At 44.9% G+C, this 18,293-nt stretch overlaps 1 protein-coding gene across 6 annotated transcripts in view; it reads right to left on the bottom strand.

Moving 5' to 3' along the window:
* The window catches only part of SPECC1 (sperm antigen with calponin homology and coiled-coil domains 1), a 424,705-nt gene that overhangs the window by 174,328 nt on the left and 232,084 nt on the right, over positions 1 to 18,293 (bottom strand). For all 6 annotated transcript variants that reach the window (XM_083172375.1, XM_083172379.1, XM_083172380.1 and 3 more), the window contains one exon: positions 948 to 2,512. In XM_083172375.1, coding sequence (XP_083028501.1) covers positions 948 to 2,512 — 1,565 coding nt within the window. The remainder of the gene's footprint in view (positions 1 to 947; positions 2,513 to 18,293) is intronic.

Genomic DNA, 18,293 nt, shown 5'->3' with positions numbered 1-18,293 from the left:
ACACCTCCCTTATGTCCTGTTTCTCTAGAGGTCCGAATTTGTGTGACCTTTCAGTGAAATCAGATATTACAGGCCACACAGTGGGGGTTATTTAGAGTTGATCGCTAATGCGCGAATCTCCAATACCCTTGATTATCAAATGACTGTGCATGCATACGGAACGTAGCACATGTGCAGAACCCCTCCCATTGCTCCCAGTTGGGATTAATGCTCTCTTACTGAGTTAGCATGTGCAACCTCTATTTATAGGCCAATTCATCAATACTCTACCATTTATTTTGTTTGTACGTTTTTCCTTGTTATAAGACAGTGATGGATAACTTTGACACTCCAGCTGTTGTTGAACTACACATCCCAGCATGCCCTGCTACAGTTTTACTATTTGGCCATGATAAAACTGATGCAGGGCATGCTGGGATGTGTAGTACAACAACAGCAGCAGTGTCAAGGTTAGCCATCACTGTTCTAAGACAATCTATCCTTTTATGGAATTATTTTATTCTCTACCTTGTTAAACCTCTTCACATATCTGAAAGCTTCTATCATATTAACCACCTTTTATGAGCCACCTTTTATCATTTTAGACCAGGGACCCTTTTATGTGCCCTTCCATGCAGTCTACTAGGTTTCCCAAGTAATATGGCCTCCAGAAGTGAACACAGTATTCCACAAAAATTCCATCTCTCTTCCTAGTTCTTCTTCCTATGCTAAACATCATCTGACATGGCTGTTCCATTGCTTTATAGTAAACAAATGTAGAGTACTTACAGATTAGATTAATAGCATGAGATGGGGCCTGGGTCAATAGTTTTTAGTAATACAGTAATGAATAAATAGACTGTTTATATATGGTCACATGTAAGCTCTGAATGGATACCTCAGTATATATTTTTAATAAATAGTGCATGTTATAGAACAGTAGGGAAAGGTGGATAATATAGACTAACCTTAGCCAGCAGACACTGTAGTTGTTTTACTTCACTGTTGGCCCTTAACAGCTCTTGGCGAAGCTCTGAACACGTCAGCTCTAGGTTTTCTTTCTCCATATGAGAAAATTTCAGCATCTCCTGAACTTCACAGTTCTCAGGGCTAACACCAACTGCTGTAATTTCGGCTACTTTCTGCCGCTCACCATCCAGCTGAGCTTTCACACAGTTGCTTTTAATTTTCAAACCTTCAATTGTGACTTGTTGGTCCTCTAAGGACTTTGCCATAAGGATCTTCTCTTTTCTCTCAGAGTCTAGGAGACTTTGCAGTTTGCCAATTTCCTCTTTTTGTCTTTTGGTCATCACCTGCACCTCCTGGTGTTCTTTCTCAAGGCTTCTCAGGCTGCTTGTTAATTGTTGCTGGATATTGAGCAGCTTTTCCCTTTCAAATTGAGACTTTTCAACAAGTTCTAAATATTTCTTCTCAACCTCCGTTAGCTTGCTCTGGAGATGAATTTCCTCCGCCTTGGCCTTTTCTTGCAGAAGTCCCATCAATTTCTCATTTTCCATACTGAGCTGTTCAGCCCTCTGTCTTTGCTGCTGCAAGGAGCTTTCCAGAAAAGCTTTCTCTTCCACAAGTTTTTCACTTTCAAAAGTCAGTTCCTGGACCATGAGGTTCTGATCAGAGAGCTCTTGTAACGTTGCCTGAAGTTCTTCTGCAGTACTGTGCTGGTTTTCTTCCATCTTATGTATCTTTTCAGTCAATGATTCTACAGAAAGGTCACTTATGTTATTAGGAGAGCTACCACTGGTTGAACATTTTGAGCCTTGGCATGGAATGCTTCCAGAAGATTCTGCTCTAGAAGGGACATCAGCTATATGCTCAAAATCTGAATCTGGGGAAAGCGAGGCTTTTGTCACATCACTGCTGGAAGAACCTGATATGTGAAAACCACCTTCTGGTAAATGGCAACTATCAGCTCCACCAGCTAAAGGACTCTTCAACTTACTCACGGTATTTGTTTCGTGGTTGGATGGAGATACAAGGCTGCTATCTGTACCATTGCTGGTTATAGTATCAGAAAGTGGCGACTGCTCTAGGCAATGCAGTTTCTCCTTTAGGTCTTTATTTTCTTGCCAGAGTATAAATAGCTCCTGTTGGAAAGCCTTGCTCTTGTCCTGAAAAGCCTTTAATAATACCTCTGGGTCATTACACTCTCTAAGATGCATGTCTATGGATGTGTCCAGTAAGTTCTGGATCTCAGAGCTAGAACACTCCATGCCTTTGCATTTCTGGAGCTCACTCTGGAGTTTGCTAATTTCAACGTCTTTTGTCTTTGCTTCAGCCAAAAGCTCCTTAACCTGCGATTCCAACAAAGACTTGCTGCTGGAGTCATTTTCCTGCTTAGGTTTTGAAGGTGGTCGGATATTCCGAGAAGGTGTAGAAGTACTGGGCAATGAAGGGCTTGGTACAGGTTTTTTCACTGCAGTGTTCTGACCACGTACAGCTATTCTATCTCTTGCTATTTGAGTGGGTAGATCTCGGGGAGCTGGTATACCCGTCCGTCTTGTTGTTGCCAGGGCTCCTGAAACAAAAATCGCACGTCAAACACATGTATAAATGTAAGAAGTACCTAGAAAAGCACAACTTTAGATTACATGTTCCAATTTCAAATGTTTAGAATTTGACACTAACTAAGCCTTGTAAGCATTTATTTAGAAAAAGTCAATCATTGAATGCAATGTACAAGATCCTTTATACGCACGGCATAATTAAAATATAAGTATATTGGGACATTTTTCATAAAGAAACGTCACAAGGCACAATTAGACAGTTATGGCACATGCCCAAATAACATGGTACCTTGCTATTTGTAATACTGTGCACATTATTGGTTTCATTATTTGCACTTTTTCCCAAAAGATTCTTCACAATAAATCACACCCTTTTTCTTTTATTTAAACATCAAGTTTTGTACCACAGTCCTCCTAAAAATCTATCCTCCATTTATCTCTGTAATGCCGCCCAAACACGGCCCGATACGGGCGTGCGTTCCGTGCTTACCTAGCACGCATGGGTGCATTCAATGCGATGCAATGTGATGAAAACTAAGTACAAAAAGTATGTGCAAGCACATACTTTTTGTACTGTGCGATGAGGTGCCGCGGGAGCGCGCACCTCAAAGCATGTATCGCACAGCCCGCATCGCAGCGTGTATTGGCTCCTTAAGGTGCACTGAGACTGGCTGCATTATCTCCCAGCTGAGGCACATTTGCTATTCAAAATTCAAGGTACTTTAATTCCAAATGAAAGAGGTCCCAATACCATGCATGCTGAATAGAGAGGCATTTAACAGTATTTCTGTTCTCTATATCATATATCAGTTGACTGAGGCTGACAATCTATAAACAATTAATAGAAAAAATAATAACAATAATGAAACCATATATATTTGCATAATAGAACATACAGATTTATGCTCCCCAAGGGATTCCAGCTATAAAATGGTCCTGTTTATAAGTGTAGCACCTAAACACCAAAAACACACTGTATGACACTATTAACCATCCAAATATGAAAAAAAAAAAAAAAAAAGATATACAGGTTCTCCAAATTATTCCGAAACCATACATTCCAGAAAGTGAAAAAAAAAAAAAAACACTACTGGGGACAACTGTAATTGGGGAAATGATATGCAATGGACACTAAAATAGGATTTTGGGTACCTACCGGTAAATCCTTTTCTCGTAGTCCATATGGGATACTGGGCTTCACTACTATGGGGATTGAGACCTCCGCAGGAGAGACAGGCACATAAAAAAACTTTCAGTGTGGGTGCACTGGCTCCTCCCCTCAATCTCCCTCCACTAGTCAGTTAATGCAAAAACTGTGCCGAAGGAGAGCATGTGAGGAGTATGTGATAATGTATTGTGGTGAGATTCATCCAGCACACCCAAACGAACAAAAAACATATAAGAGAGGTGAATCCTAACAACTTAAGAGGACACCTGTAACTAGAACAATCTATAGACATATTTATCCTATAGAAAACAAGGCAATAAGCCTAACCATAAAGTAGATCTGACAGCAGAAAAAGCCGCACTGAGGCGGGCTCCCAGTATCCCATATGGACTACGAGAAAAGGATTTACCGGTAGGTACCCAAAATCCTATTTTCTCTACCGTCCAATGGGATACTGGGCTTCACTACTATGGGGAGGTCCCAAAGCTACCAGAACGGGTGGGAACGTGCGGATTCTGCTGTAGAACCGCATTCCCGAACTGGGAATCCTCCCTGGCCAGGGTGTCAAACTTGTAGAACTTCACAAATGTTTGTTGCCCTGACCAAGTTGCGGCCCTGCATAGCTGCATTGCCGACACCCCTCGAGCAGCCGCCCAAGAGGTACCTACAGACCTGGTTGAATGAGCCTTTACTGAAAAAGGAAGCGACAAACCAGCTGATGCATAAGCCTGTTGGATAGTACATCTTATCCACCTGGCAATGGTACGCGTTGAAGCAGGTAAACCCTTCTTCTGCGCATCATAAAGCACAAACAGGCTGTCCGTCTTACGGATCCTAGCTGTGCGCTTGACATACCCCTTAAGGGTGAGGACTACATCCAAGGTATCCGGTATATCTGGGTGTGTCGTGCTAGAAGGAACCACAATAGGTTGGTTTAGGTGGAACCCTGACACCACCTTTGGAAGGAATTGTGGTCTAGTCCTGAGTTCCGCCCTATCGTTGTGGAACACAAGGTAAGGGCTCCGACAAGACAAGGCCCCGAGCTCGGACACCCTCCTGGCCGAAGCTAGCGCCAGCAGAACAACAGTCTTCCAAGTGAGGTGTCGCAGCTCAGACTCTTCCAGTGGAACAAACCGGGCTGATTTTAAGAAAGTAAGAACTACTTCCAAATCCCATGGTGCAGTGGGAGGCCCAAAGGGGGGCTGAATCCTGAGCACCCCCTGTAAGAAGGTTTGCACTTCAGGCAAGGCCGCAATCTTTTTCTGAAAAAACACAGATAGTGCAGAGATTTGGACCTTTAAGGAACCCAATCTGAGTCCCTTATCCAGGCCAGCCTGAAGGAAACGTAGCAGACTGTTTAATCGAAAACTGTCCGGAGGCAAGTCATTCTTCTCACACCAGGCAATATATCTGCGCCATATTACATGATAATGAGCAGCCGTAACCGGCTTCCTGGCTTTTATCATTGTAGTGACGACAGAGGGGTGGAGACCCTTGTGGACTAAGATCTGCCGCTCAACCTCCAGGCCGTTAAACGTAGCCGCTGTAAGTCCTGGAAGACGAACGGGCCCTGGAGGAGCAGGTCTTCTCTTAGGGGCAGACGCCACGGGTCTTCCACTAGCATGGCCTGAATGTCCCCGTACCAGGCCCTTCTTGGCCAGTCTGGTGCCACCAGTATGGCCTCCGTCCCCTGATGCCGGAGCCGCTTTAGCACCCGAGCCAACAATGGGAGAGGTGGGAAGAGGTACACCAATTGGAAATCCCAGGTCCAGGTGAGAGCGTCCACGGCTATCGCCCCTGGGTCTCTGGTCCGTGCACAGTACATTGCTACCTTGTGGTTCAATCGTGAAGCCATCAGGTCGATCTGAGGGAGCCCCCACAGATCCACTATGGCATTGAACACTTGAGTGTGAAGGCCCCACTCCCCCGGGTGAAGATCGTGACGACTCAGGAAGTCTGCCTCCCAATTGTCGACCCCCGGGATAAAAATGGCAGACAGGGCCTGGACATTCTGTTCCGCCCAGGACAGAATTTTTGACGCTTCTCTCATGCAGGGCATGCTCTTGGTACCACCCTGCCGATTTATATAGGCCACAGTGGTGGCATTGTCCGACTGGACCTGGATCGCCTTTCCCTGTAACAATGGAGCTGCCTGTAACAGGGCATAGTAGACCGCCCTCAACTCCAGCTTGTTGATATGAAGGCCTGACTCCAGTGGAGACCATCGACCCTGTAGGCGGACTCCCTGTGTCACAGCTCCCCAGCCCCTCAGGCTGGCGTCCGTGGTTACCAGAATCCAGTCCTGGATCTGAAACCGTCTGCCTGCCAACAAATTGGATGAATCTAGCCACCACTGTAGCGAGATCCTGGTTCTTGTTGCAAGGCCAATCCTTCTGCGCATATGCAGGGGGGAGCCGGACCATTTTGTCAGAATATCCAATTGAAAGGTCCTGGAATGGAAGCGGCCAAATTGTATTGCTTCGAATGAAGCCACCATCTTGCCTAGAAGCCGGAGGCAAAGATGGATCTGTACCAGAGGTGACTGCAGGACCTCCCTGACCAGCGGTTGTATTGCAGTGACTTTTTCCATCGGCAGAAAAAAACTTTTTGTTCTGATGTATCCAGGATCATGCCCAAGAAAACCATCCTCTGGGTTGGAACCAGCGATGATTTGGGCATGTTTAGGATCCACCCGTGGTCTCTTAGCACCTGTATGGACAGATTGAGAGCACTGCTTAAAGCCTCCGCCGACCCTGCTTTTATTAGCAGGTCGTCCAGGTAAGGCACTACATTCACCCTTCGGAGCCTGAGTAGTGACATCATTTCCGCCATTACCTTTGTGAAAACCCGCGGGGCTGTCGACAGGCCGAAAGGTAACGCCCGGAATTGGTAATGGTTGTTCCCCAAGGCAAACCTGAGATAGATTTGGTGTGGGGGCCAGATAGGAATGTGTAGATAGGCGTCTTTGACGTCTATAGAGGCCAGGAACTCCCCTCTTTCTAGGCTGGGGATCACAGAGCGCAAGGACTCCATCCTGAACTTGAACACGCGCAGGAAGGGGTTCAGTGACTTTAGATTCAGGATGGGTCTTACTGAGCCGTCTGGCTTCGGTACCAGGAATAAGTTGGAATAATATCCCTGGCCCTGCTCCGTGACTGGCACCGGTACAATTACCTGAGACTGAAGCAGCCTGGTAATGGCCCCCTGAAGGAGCACCTGATCCTCCTGGGATGCTGGAAGTGCCGACCTGAAGTATCGTCTGGGAGGGGGTTTGTCGAATTCCAGCTTGTAACCTAGAGAAATGAGACCTCTGGCCCAGGTATCCAGACCCGAGGCGTCCCACACATGGCTGAAATGCAACAATCGCGCTCCCACCGCGAGAGAGTCTCGTGGCGGGAAAACCCCGTCATGCTGCAGGCTTGGAGGAAGTCGCGGCATTTGGACGGTCCTGGGTGTTGGAGGTGTTAGGCTTCCTAAACTTGCCTCTCGTGCCCCTGCTGGCATTGGAGGCGCCCCTAGCCTTGGGGCGAAACCTGTTCCCACGAAAGGACTGCTGGGAAGCACCTGTGAAGGTACGCTTTGCAACCGTGGGGGCTGATGGGAGAAAGGTAGACTTTCCTGCCGTGGCTTTGGAAATCCAACCGTCTAATTCACTGCCAAACAGCCATTCTCCTGTAAAGGGAATACCCTCCACACTCTTCTTTGAGTCTACATCTGCAGACCACTGCCGCAGCCACAAGGCCCGTCTGGCTGACACCGCCATGGCTGAATTGCGCGCGTTGATTGCGCCCAATTCCTTTTGTGCCTCGCACAGTATTTTTGCGGTGTCCTGAATGTGACGCAGGCTGTCCCCTATCTGGGCCACAGTCATGTCACCCAACAAGCCTTCCTGAATCTGGGTTGACCAGGTATGAATAGCCTTGGCCATCCAGCAGCTGGCTAAAACTGGACGCTGGGATGCTCCACTAGCCGTATATATGGACTTGAGGGTAGCTTCCAGCCTTCTGTCCGCCCCGTCCTTAAGGGTGGATACCCCTGGGACTGGTAACAACACCTTCTTAGAGAGGCGGGAAACAGAGGAGTCCACTACCGGTGGCTCCTCCCATTTCTTTCTGCCCAAAGGTTCAAAGGGATAAGCATTTGTGAACCTTTTTGAAAGAGTAAACCTCTTATCAGGGTTTTGCCATGCAGCCCTGAAAGCAGTTTCTAACTCTGCCTGCTCAGGGAAGTACACTGGCTGTTTCTTCTGGGTCATGAAGAAAGGGTCTCCTTCTGTGGATGCCTCTACAGGGAGATCTAAAACATCCCTAATGGCCCTGATAAGGGGCTCGGGACCATGTACTGCCGTCTCAGGAGCTGGTTCCTGCAGACCCTGCTCCTCACCCTCCTCCAATATGTCCTCATCGTCCTCATCTGTGTCAGGATCCATAGCAGTAGCCTGCCTCTTTTGAGGCTGTGCGGGCGGGGGAGGTACATTTTGGGTATGAAGAATATCCACCCTAGCAGATAACATGGATAATTCCCTCTGAACCCTCTGCGTTTGCTGAGTGTTAGTGGAAAGCTGTGAAGCCACAGAATCCAACAAGGTCTTTATGTTGGAGGCCCAAGCAGGCTCCTGCTCGTCTGCCTGCGATTGCCCCGCAAGCTGTGGGGGAACCCCACTGATCTGGGTGTCAGCACTACTGGGCTGTGGTGACATACAAGCCTCACAAGTAACCTGGGACTGTGACTTGGGCACAAACTTGGTGCTACACACCATACAAGTGAACTTTTTCACCATGATGAGATAGTAACAAACACAACCCCCACGCAGTCACACACGTGCACACACTGCTGGATGTGTTTCCTCTGAGTGAAAACAGACTATGTGCTTGCTTTATGCTGTGTCTGTAACTAAACAGTGGGGAAAAAACAGAGCAATTGGGGAGCCAAGTGCACCCTTAACCTGAACTCACAGATCTGGGTGAGCTGGTAACGCTAAACACAGTGATATAAACAACACAGTGTCTGACTAAGCTAGATAGCGCAGCAGCGCTAAATCGCTATAAAAACCTGCTGTCTCTGCCGTGCTGCAAGTACCCGGATCCACCACGCCAGTGAGGAGCCCTGTAATGGAGTCTGGCAGCGTGTGAAGAAGCAGGAAGTGACAGCGCGCGCCCAGCAGAGCTTGGTCCCGCTCTGAGTGAAGCCCCGCCCCCTTACACGGAGCTGGCGCTTACAAAGAATTATACTGACATTATTAAAGGTGTAAAATATATATATCATACATTATACATTATACCCTGAGGGGTGTCCCTGGTGGTCCAGCGGCAGCACCCCTATGCCAGTTATCAGACGCGGTGTTCACGCGGTCCCTGCTGGAGAGCCGCCATTACTAGCCGTCGTCTTGCCGCACCAGAAATGGCTGCGGGGACCCCTTGTGGGACCCCCAGCCTGTACTCACCACCGATGTCTTCCGACCTGTCAGGGGTGTGCGGCGGCTAGGGGACTTGCTCGCTACAGCGCAATGCTGTGCGGTGACAAGTCCCACGCAGGACTGGATTGTCCTGTAGCAGGGTCAGCTCTGCACCTGAAGAGGTCGGGGACTGACCCTTCCCCTGACACCCACGAAGCAGGACAGCTGTGTGGTCACTACAGCGCCCCAAAATAACAAACTTGAAAATAAATGTGGAAAAAACTCTGGAGCATCCAGAAGCACTGCCTCTCCTGAGGCACATTTTTCAAAACTGACTAGTGGAGGGAGATTGAGGGGAGGAGCCAGTGCACCCACACTGAAAGTTTTTTTATGTGCCTGTCTCTCCTGCGGAGGTCTCAATCCCCATAGTAGTGAAGCCCAGTATCCCATTGGACGGTAGAGAAATAAATGCTGCAAAAAAATGATTGCCATTGCCAATGATAGTACACAAACTTCATGTTTGAATCCTTGTTTCATGCTTAAATAAAATATATTTATGTGTATTTCATTTGTTTGATGTGCTTATACAACATAAACGGCCTAAACCTGTATAACAACATGTCCCTCTGTGCCCATTTCCCACATGCCCCTCTGTGCCCATATCCCACATGCCCCTCTTTGCCCATATCCCACATGCCCTTCTGTGCCCATATCCTACATGCCCCCCTGTGCCCATATCCCATATGCCCCTCTGTGCCCATATCCCACATGCCCCTCTGTGCCCATATTGCCCATTTTACACATGCCCCTATGTGCCCATATTGCACATCCCCCCCTCCCCCCGTCTAACCTGTGGGCGGCAGGTTGGTGGTGGATTAGGGAGCAGACAACAGAAAGCATGATGGTGGTGGGGCAGGCCGGCAGACACACAACTCACCAGGCATCTGAAGCATCGGTGGTTGCCACGGAGGGGGGTGCATATGTACTACGTAGCTACCATGAAGGGGGAACCGCACAGCATTACTGGTGCTGTGGGAGGGGACGCGGTCACGCGGCGGCCGCACCAACCAATGGAGGGGAGGGCAGCTTCTTCCCCTCCTGTCCCAGTCTGCCCCCGCCCACCTATCCTGTGCACAAAGCCAATAGGCTCTGTGTACAGTTATAGTCGCTGCCCGGCATCTCCTGACCTGGCTGCAGCGCAGCTGTCAGCTCAGGTGAATGGCAGCTGGGGTGATATGAATGGCGAGCCGCACATTGTGAAGGGGAGAGCCGCATGCAGCTCGCGAGCCGCGGGTTGGCCACCCCTGCTTTAAAGAAACAAACTAAAAAAAGCAATGTACGCAAAAAAGGTTAACCAATATCAATTTATCACTATGCACGCCAATAATTAGGCCTAGACATGTAAATACTGTATGTTTGGTATATTTTTTTCACTTGCCATTAGTGTGGTTTTATCTTCACCTACCCTTATAAACCCTACACCTACATAAATTATATTTAGGGGGGAATTCAATTATGAATGTATTTTTCACCAATCAACAATTTTTGTGCAGATTTGATTTGCCCTTTTCAATGCCTAGGTCGATTTTTTGACTTGTCAAAAAAAACCAGCACGTTTGAAAGTCATGGGAATCTGTGTCAAATTCGCAGTTCCACATGGTTTTCGCCCATGTCAAATTTTTCAGGCAGTTGAAAAACTAGCACAGGCATTGAATATCTTACATGGAGAAAGAAAACTTAAATTAGATCTGGCGGTCGGCGATATCGTTTTGATAATTCGATATTGGTGGCCACCAGGACTTGCTGGTTGTTGGCATCAGCTGGCAAGGAGGGAGGGGCAGATCAGCAGGGGGAGCAGGGGCCATGCTGCATTGAGCGGCATGGCCATCAATCCGAGATAGTAGAAACAGAGCTGTCGTTTCCACTGGGCTCAATGGGCAGTTGCCCAAGGGCCCCAGGATTCCAAGGGCCCATGACCAAAACCCTCCCTGTTAATATGGTGTGCTTGGCATCTGTCCCCGCAGCCTGCATGTCCCTATGCGCTCCCCCACTCCTGCAGGTGGGCGGTCCCAGTACCTACACGCCTTGTCCGTTACTGGCAGCGTGCCTATCTGCTGTGTGTCAGTCAGCGTGCCCAGTGAGAGGGAGTAATCGCACCATGCGTACACAGCATAAGAGAGGGTATGTGCAGAGCATCGCCAAGAGCTCTTGAGGACCAACTCTGAAATAAAACAACTACAGTGACAAGATAGACCGTTCCATCTCCACCTATAAAAAATAAATCGCTACTGAAGCACTTTATCAGTTATCAGTTATCCCAGTGCACTGGAGGTCCACCTCCACTCCAACTATAGTAGAATGGTTCACGAGAATTGAGTTTTACATGACTATGGACGACCTGTTTTTATCTGGTCTTTCCAACCATGAAGTGTTTAACAGAATTTGGGCTCCATGGCTACTATTTAAGGACTCCCCTTCCTACTTGGGTTACACTAAGCCATAAGGTTACTCTGCCAGACAGGGTGAAAGCTCGAAAACGCATGCCTGGGTAGTACCCCCTTCTCCTTACCTTTCTTTTCCAGTTCCCATATCATTTTCTCTATAGGTTATTCCTAAATATTGTGGATTGAACAGTTAATCGTAGTTGCTTTTGACTAAGATGAATATATGCCAGCATATTCCTATTCAGGCCTTCCCTTTGTACGTCATGCCATTTTCAATTGCATACCAAGGCTTGATATTTGAAAATTCTCATATAGCATTGTATAATTTTGTCCTTCTGTTCAAAACTTTCAATAAAAACTTTAATGCAACAAAAAAAAAAACAGTTTCTGCTGGCTAAGGCTAGACTATATTATCCACTTATCTGATTTTCTATAGCAAGCACTAAATGTTAAAAATGCATACAAAGCTAAAGTTTTGGGTCTATTGTTTCCCATGTAAATTTGCTAAAAAATACTCAACAGGCCAAAACGCCCGCAATTGAATACTATGGTGTGGAATTAGTGCCGTATTTTCGGCTAGCTGAAAAAAGAGGCACTTAATTGAATACCCCCTAAAATTTCCATGAATGGATTGGTTCTCTATTCAGAATGGAAAGGATTTATAGCTTCTATGCTGCCATAATATAAAAGGTCTACAAAATTGCTTAACATATAATTAAAAATTAATAACCAAAATTCTTATTTTATAATATACATAATTTAGTATCTAAAATATAATAAATATATTAATATATTATACAAATACAATTAAAAAAAGTACATAATCCAGGTAGCATTATAAATTTTTGCGCATTTCAATTATATTTGTTTGTGACATGATACAACATTTTTTAGAGGCATATTCAAAGGAAGCACAAAAAGGCAGCAAAAAAGCAGAACAAGAAAAAAGTGAAGAAAAAGAAGAAAGGAGAGAGATGGAGAAAAGAAGGGGCAGGTTGGATCCTTGGTAGAAGTTCCCATCTGGGGCCATCGTTAATGGAAACATTAAAGAAAAATAAAAATAAAAAAATAAAAAAAAAGATAAACAAAAGAGCCTAGTACATTTTAGCAACCATTATATATGGAAATGAGAAGAAATGTTGTTGGGTAGTCAACCCTGGGTCCCAAATTTTATGAAAGAATTTGGAGGATTTATTGATAATACTAGTCAAATTCCATACGATAAACATGCCACATACAGGATATTATAGATTGCAGCAATGGGGGTTATTCTGTTTCCAGTCCACAGCTATTTGGTAAGTGGTGGCTGAAATCACATGTTGCAGTATTTCTTTTGGTGTCTGGATAATGAAGGAAGGTTTAGAGGAAGCAAGATATACAGTATTTAGGGTCATGCGGAATGGGAGTTTTTAGCAAACTTGATGCTATAACCCATTTCCAAAGGTCTGTAAACTTAGAGGAAGAAGAGAAAATATGAAAAAAGAGCCTTCCGTATAATAGCCTCCCCAACAGCTATCCAAGATGCATTTTGTTCAATCTAGTGGGGACGTAGTACCACCTGTAAAGTAACTTATACATATTTTATTTTGACACAAATGTAGCTAGAAGCGGCATTGTCCCATATCTCTATCCAGTTAAGGGTTCCGGTCTGTTTCCCACGCTCTCCCACTAAAGGTGTATGGGGGGTGGGGGGATTCCTCAGACATTAACGAATATAGAAGGGAGATTAAACTTCAAAAAGAAGAGAGAGGAAAGCATAGAGCATTTTTCACTTTTTATTTTTTTTAGCAACTGTAATGCAAGTCCCATTTTACCTAAAAGGAACACGTCAGTACTTGGACACCCTTCATAGTATATTGCAAATTAAGCAAATGGATATTTTCAATTTGCTTAATTAGATGATAATTCTCTTCTGCAAGGCTGTCTTCCCCTACTCAGACATGCTGAGATCCTCTTCTTCCAGGACACTTATGTAATGTGAGTGTGGGGTGCTGTTTGTTTGTCGAGAGTACTGTTTGTGCGTATGTGAGGGTAGATTGTGCAGTAAGGCAGAGTATCATAGGTGCAGCTGTTTTTTTTTTTTTTTTTTTTTTTTAACTAAGCTTCAGCAGCCTGCATGTGGCGTGCATACTTTTTATTTTTTAATACAAAAAAGAAAAACATTCTACAGGATTTTCCATCATAGGGGTTTGCTACCAGTTTATTTTTTAAATCAAATAGTGCTGACATCTGGAGTACATCTACCAGCGGTAAATATAAAGAGTGCCGGATAAACTCCCAGCAGTCGGGATTCCAACGGTTAGTATATGGACATCAGAATCCTGACTGTTAGATGCCCAACAGTTGGTATCCCGACTTACAGAGGCTATTGTACCTCCCCATTTAAAATGGTCTGTGAGCTCTGCTAATTATTTGAGGGCAAAATGCAGCACCCAATTGAATATGCCCGCTTGTGACATATTTTGGCTAGGTTGCATAAAAGTTAGCAAAAAACAAAAGAATGATTTTAATACATGCTACTGAAACATTTTTTGATTAGTGTAATGTATTTAAATAGTCAGGACTCAAGTACATCAATCTAATTTTGTTTTTTAAAGTAAGAAAAAACAAACTTTATTAAGCCATAAAAATAAGAACATTCCTTTTAAACTTCAAATGAAGGCTTCATAGTACGGAAATCATAAAGAGATGACAGAAGAACAGTGATAAAAGCTGAATAAAACCCACTGTATTAGAAAGAAAAACTTTGATCCAAAAACTGTACACACTGAGAGCTCTGTTTTGGGTTAAAATCCGGTAGGCTAAAAAACAATGCAAGTAGTGTTTACAAAAAGGGAAGATGGCAAAGGACATTCTGACTACAGAGCCGTCAACCCACTCAGGCAGGTCAAAGAGATGTCCACAGCTGGAAGATTCCAGGCTAAAAAGTAAGAAATAAAACACACTAGCAATTAAGCCATTATTAAATAGCAGAAGATTGGGTCACTAAGGAGATAAAACGTTCCTGCAGTCTGCTACAATGACAGCATTATTATTCTCCGTCATGCTTTCTAAAGACCGTTTCCAAGCATGGTCTCCTGAATTTGCGCACATCCACTAATAAAGGCAATGAAGCAGCCCATGCAAGACCATTGCAAAATGTATTTGCCTGCAGCCCATTATAAGTTTAACATATGGAATTAGCAAATGTTACATGAGAAGATTTATAAAATAAAAGTTGTTTTCATTTTTCGAGTGGGGGGGGCATGGAGAATATCTTACCTCTAAATTTCTACATGCATTTTAAGTAAAGGGATGAAAAATAAATTTTCAAACAATAAAAATAGTACAAATGTATTAATCTATTCCCAGATAATGGGGTAGTGAACAGAGTTTAAAAGGTTATTGATGCCTTGTAAGAAGTGCCTTAAGGTAAGTGGGATATTCAATCCCACCTGTCGGGCTGGCCCGACAGCCGTGACCCTGTCCCGTTCTCGGCCAGCTGGATGAAGAATTGGCAGACGGGATTCAATGTCCCACCTGTCGAATGCCAAAAAGTGGGCGTGGCCATAAGACATGGCCATGGATCATCGAGTTGCGGCCGGAAGCTCAACAATTCACGGCCGTTCTCGGCAGAACGGGGCCGACAGCTTCTAAAGTCAGATCCGTTCTGCCAAGATCCCTGTTAAATGCTGTAGGGAAAGACAGCATTGAATAGGACCCTGACACTATTTCCACCATTGGGAAAAGTGGTGGGAGATTGAATACCCCCCTAAATCTGTTAGCTCAAACACACAATACAAAATTTATCAGATGTATCCTCATCTTCACCGTAGTCACACCACACAGCCACTTCTAGCGCACCAAGTCACAAAACACTTTGCTAGTGTTTGGCATCTTTCTTGCATTTTTGCCAAAAATGCATCCTAGTCGCAAGGACGCACCTGGAGATTGCTGATTAATAGTATAAGTGACACATATTTGTGAGTGACTGGATCTCTGAGTTTGCATACAAAGTGCCACAACGCAGCTGCCACTGAAGTTTCTATTCCAAGTGTGCTTCATGTACACTCAGTCACATGCAACGTACAAGTGTCACATATCAAATTAATCAGCACAGTCTCTTGGTGCACCAGTTGCATCTTGTTTTTGCGAATAAGAACTACTGTATTTCTATTTTAAAAAGTTTTTTAAAAATACATCCGACAATAGCAAAGTTGCACGGGATCTGTCAGCCCACTCACGGCTACTGGAAAATCAACATTTTGCATGCTGACATGTTTCATTTTGCACATGATGACATGTTCAATGTTGTCATTTTAACAATGTCGGCATAATAACGATCAATACTGTGGATGCAAATATTATGGCACCGCCTAGTCATTTGAAAACTAATCCGGTATATTTTGGTGCTGTGAATATAAGAAACTGCAGTTCTGTTATTAGAAATCAATGATCTAGCCCAGCCTTTCCTACTTAAAAGCTTTGAGAAAGACCAGCAGGAATGATCTGTCCTAATGCCCCATACACACGGGGCAACTGTGCCTATGTGCAGAGAGATCTAGTTAAGCACATATCACTCGGCATAGATGGCTCAGCTCACAGTGATACATACTTGCCTACCCTCCCGCATTTAGCGGGAGTCTCCCGTTTTTTCAATCCTTCTCCCGGCCCCCCGCAAATCCCTTGGTTTCTCCCGGTTTTTTGTCCCCGTTGCAAATAAAATTTTAGTGCGCATGCGCGATCGCGATGTTGCGGGGGCGGGGCCTGAATGCGTGACGGTGTGATCTGTGATGTCCCTATGACGGCTACCGCGGGGCTGTGTGGGTAGAGCTGGCCGTGGGAAAGAAGAACAGTGAAGCTGTGTGGTGCGGCAGCAGGAGCTTGGAAGCGTCAGAGGACTGTGGACTGTGAGCCGGGCAGCAGGAGCCGGGAGCACGCGGCGTGTCAGGAGTGGCAGCCAGTAAGTATAACAATGTCATCCAGCAGCCTCACCTGGGGAAACCTGTGGTTCTCACACGGTGGGAGAGCGATCAGCCCGGTGCCCGCATCTCCTCTCTGGCTCCTGAGCCTCATTGGTGCTCCGCAAGCTTCTGGGCTGTTCTGTCCGTCCCTCCTCCTTCTTCTCCCTGCTGTGTCTCACTCTACCCTCTCACACTGAGCTTCCTATGTCATATGTGTGTACTGTATATATATATATATGTATGTATGTATATGTGTGTGTATATATATATATATATATATATATATATGTATGTATGTATGTATGTATATGTGTGTATATATATATATATATATATATATATATATATATATATATATATATATATATATATATATATATATATATATATGTATGTATATGTGTGTGTATATATATATATATATATATATATATATAGGTAGGCTTGCAACGCCCGGCACTCAAAGTAGAGAAAAGCAGCTTGGAGAGGTGCACTGTTTCCCTTCAGGGATAAGTATAGACGTAGTGTTGACAGGCACTCCCTCAATACCAACTGGTCCAAGTTAAATAAATGACGCTACAACAGTAGGTATTGTCAACGTTTCGAGTACTTAGACTCTTTATCAAGACATAAAGAAAAAAAGGACATGAGACTTACATTTATAGCAGTGGTCACAAATACAAACACCAATGAACTCTGCAGCTCCCAGCGTGTGCGCCCCACGGGGTTCCCCTGACGTCATACAGGCGCCGATGCGCGTGTCTTGCCCGTCAGGCAGGAGAGAGGGGGGGCGTGAATCCAGGGGAGAATGTCAGAGAGAAATAATATATTCAACACCTAAAACGAAAACCGTGCAGAAAATAAGTAAAATAAGTAAAAGATGAAAATTAAAATATACAGCGGTGCTCCACATAATAATGTTATGCAAAAAATACATTATTAAATCGAAAACAGATCATGAACATTGTTATCAACAACACAGTAATGTAGTTACACTGTAACATATACATCTCTCAATGGGATGCAGAACTGAACAACTGGTGCTAAGTATTAGAGCGTATATTCAAAGCAATTGGCTCAAAGTCGTGTTACCAATAATGTTAGGCAGACCACTAACTTAGTGGTACAGGATAAAGGAAAAAACATGCTGGCAGGTTAACGGCAGTGACAGGATATGCAACAGGTCGACATATGGATGTGTCAACATTTTTATAAAAAGCAGGTAAGCAGGAGTTGCTCATTCAAGCCGTGTGGATGCACGGTCTGTAACCGGTGTATCCACTTCGCCTCACATTTTAGCAGCATTTTGTTTCTATCACCACCTCTTTTATTGAGAGGTACACAATCAATCATTTTGTAACGGATAGATGGCAGGGTGTGATTGGATTCTTTGAAGTGCCGCGCCACCGGCTGTTCAGAACCCTTACCGTCCAAGGCCGCTCTGATTGCTGACCTATGGTTGGCAATGCGTTCTTTAAATTGAGTGGCAGTCTTGCCTACATAGAATAAGCCGCACGGGCATCTTATATAGTAGACAACGTACCTGCTACTACATGTTAAGGGGTACCTGATCTTAAATTTCTCTCCTGTCCGAGGGTGGAAAAAATTATCACCAGTTTCAAGGTTAGCGCACGTAGTGCACCCAAGACATTTGTAGTTTCCATTCTTCCTACTGAGGAAGTGTGTCTGCGGGCTGGGGTTAAAGTCACTGATGTCATTGTGAACAACATAATCTTTGAGATTTTTACCCCTCCTAAAAGATGGCAGAAATTGGCAGTCATTTAAACTGGGCAAAGATTTATTGGAGGCAATAATTGGCCATACTTTTCTTGCCGATTTAAC

Source organism: Crinia signifera, chromosome 2, assembly GCF_055691185.1.
Source record: "Crinia signifera chromosome 2, ASM5569118v1, whole genome shotgun sequence".
NCBI lineage: Eukaryota > Metazoa > Chordata > Amphibia > Anura > Myobatrachidae > Crinia > Crinia signifera.
The sequence above is the reverse complement of the archived record's forward strand: the minus strand, read 5'-3'. Positions and strand labels throughout refer to the sequence as shown.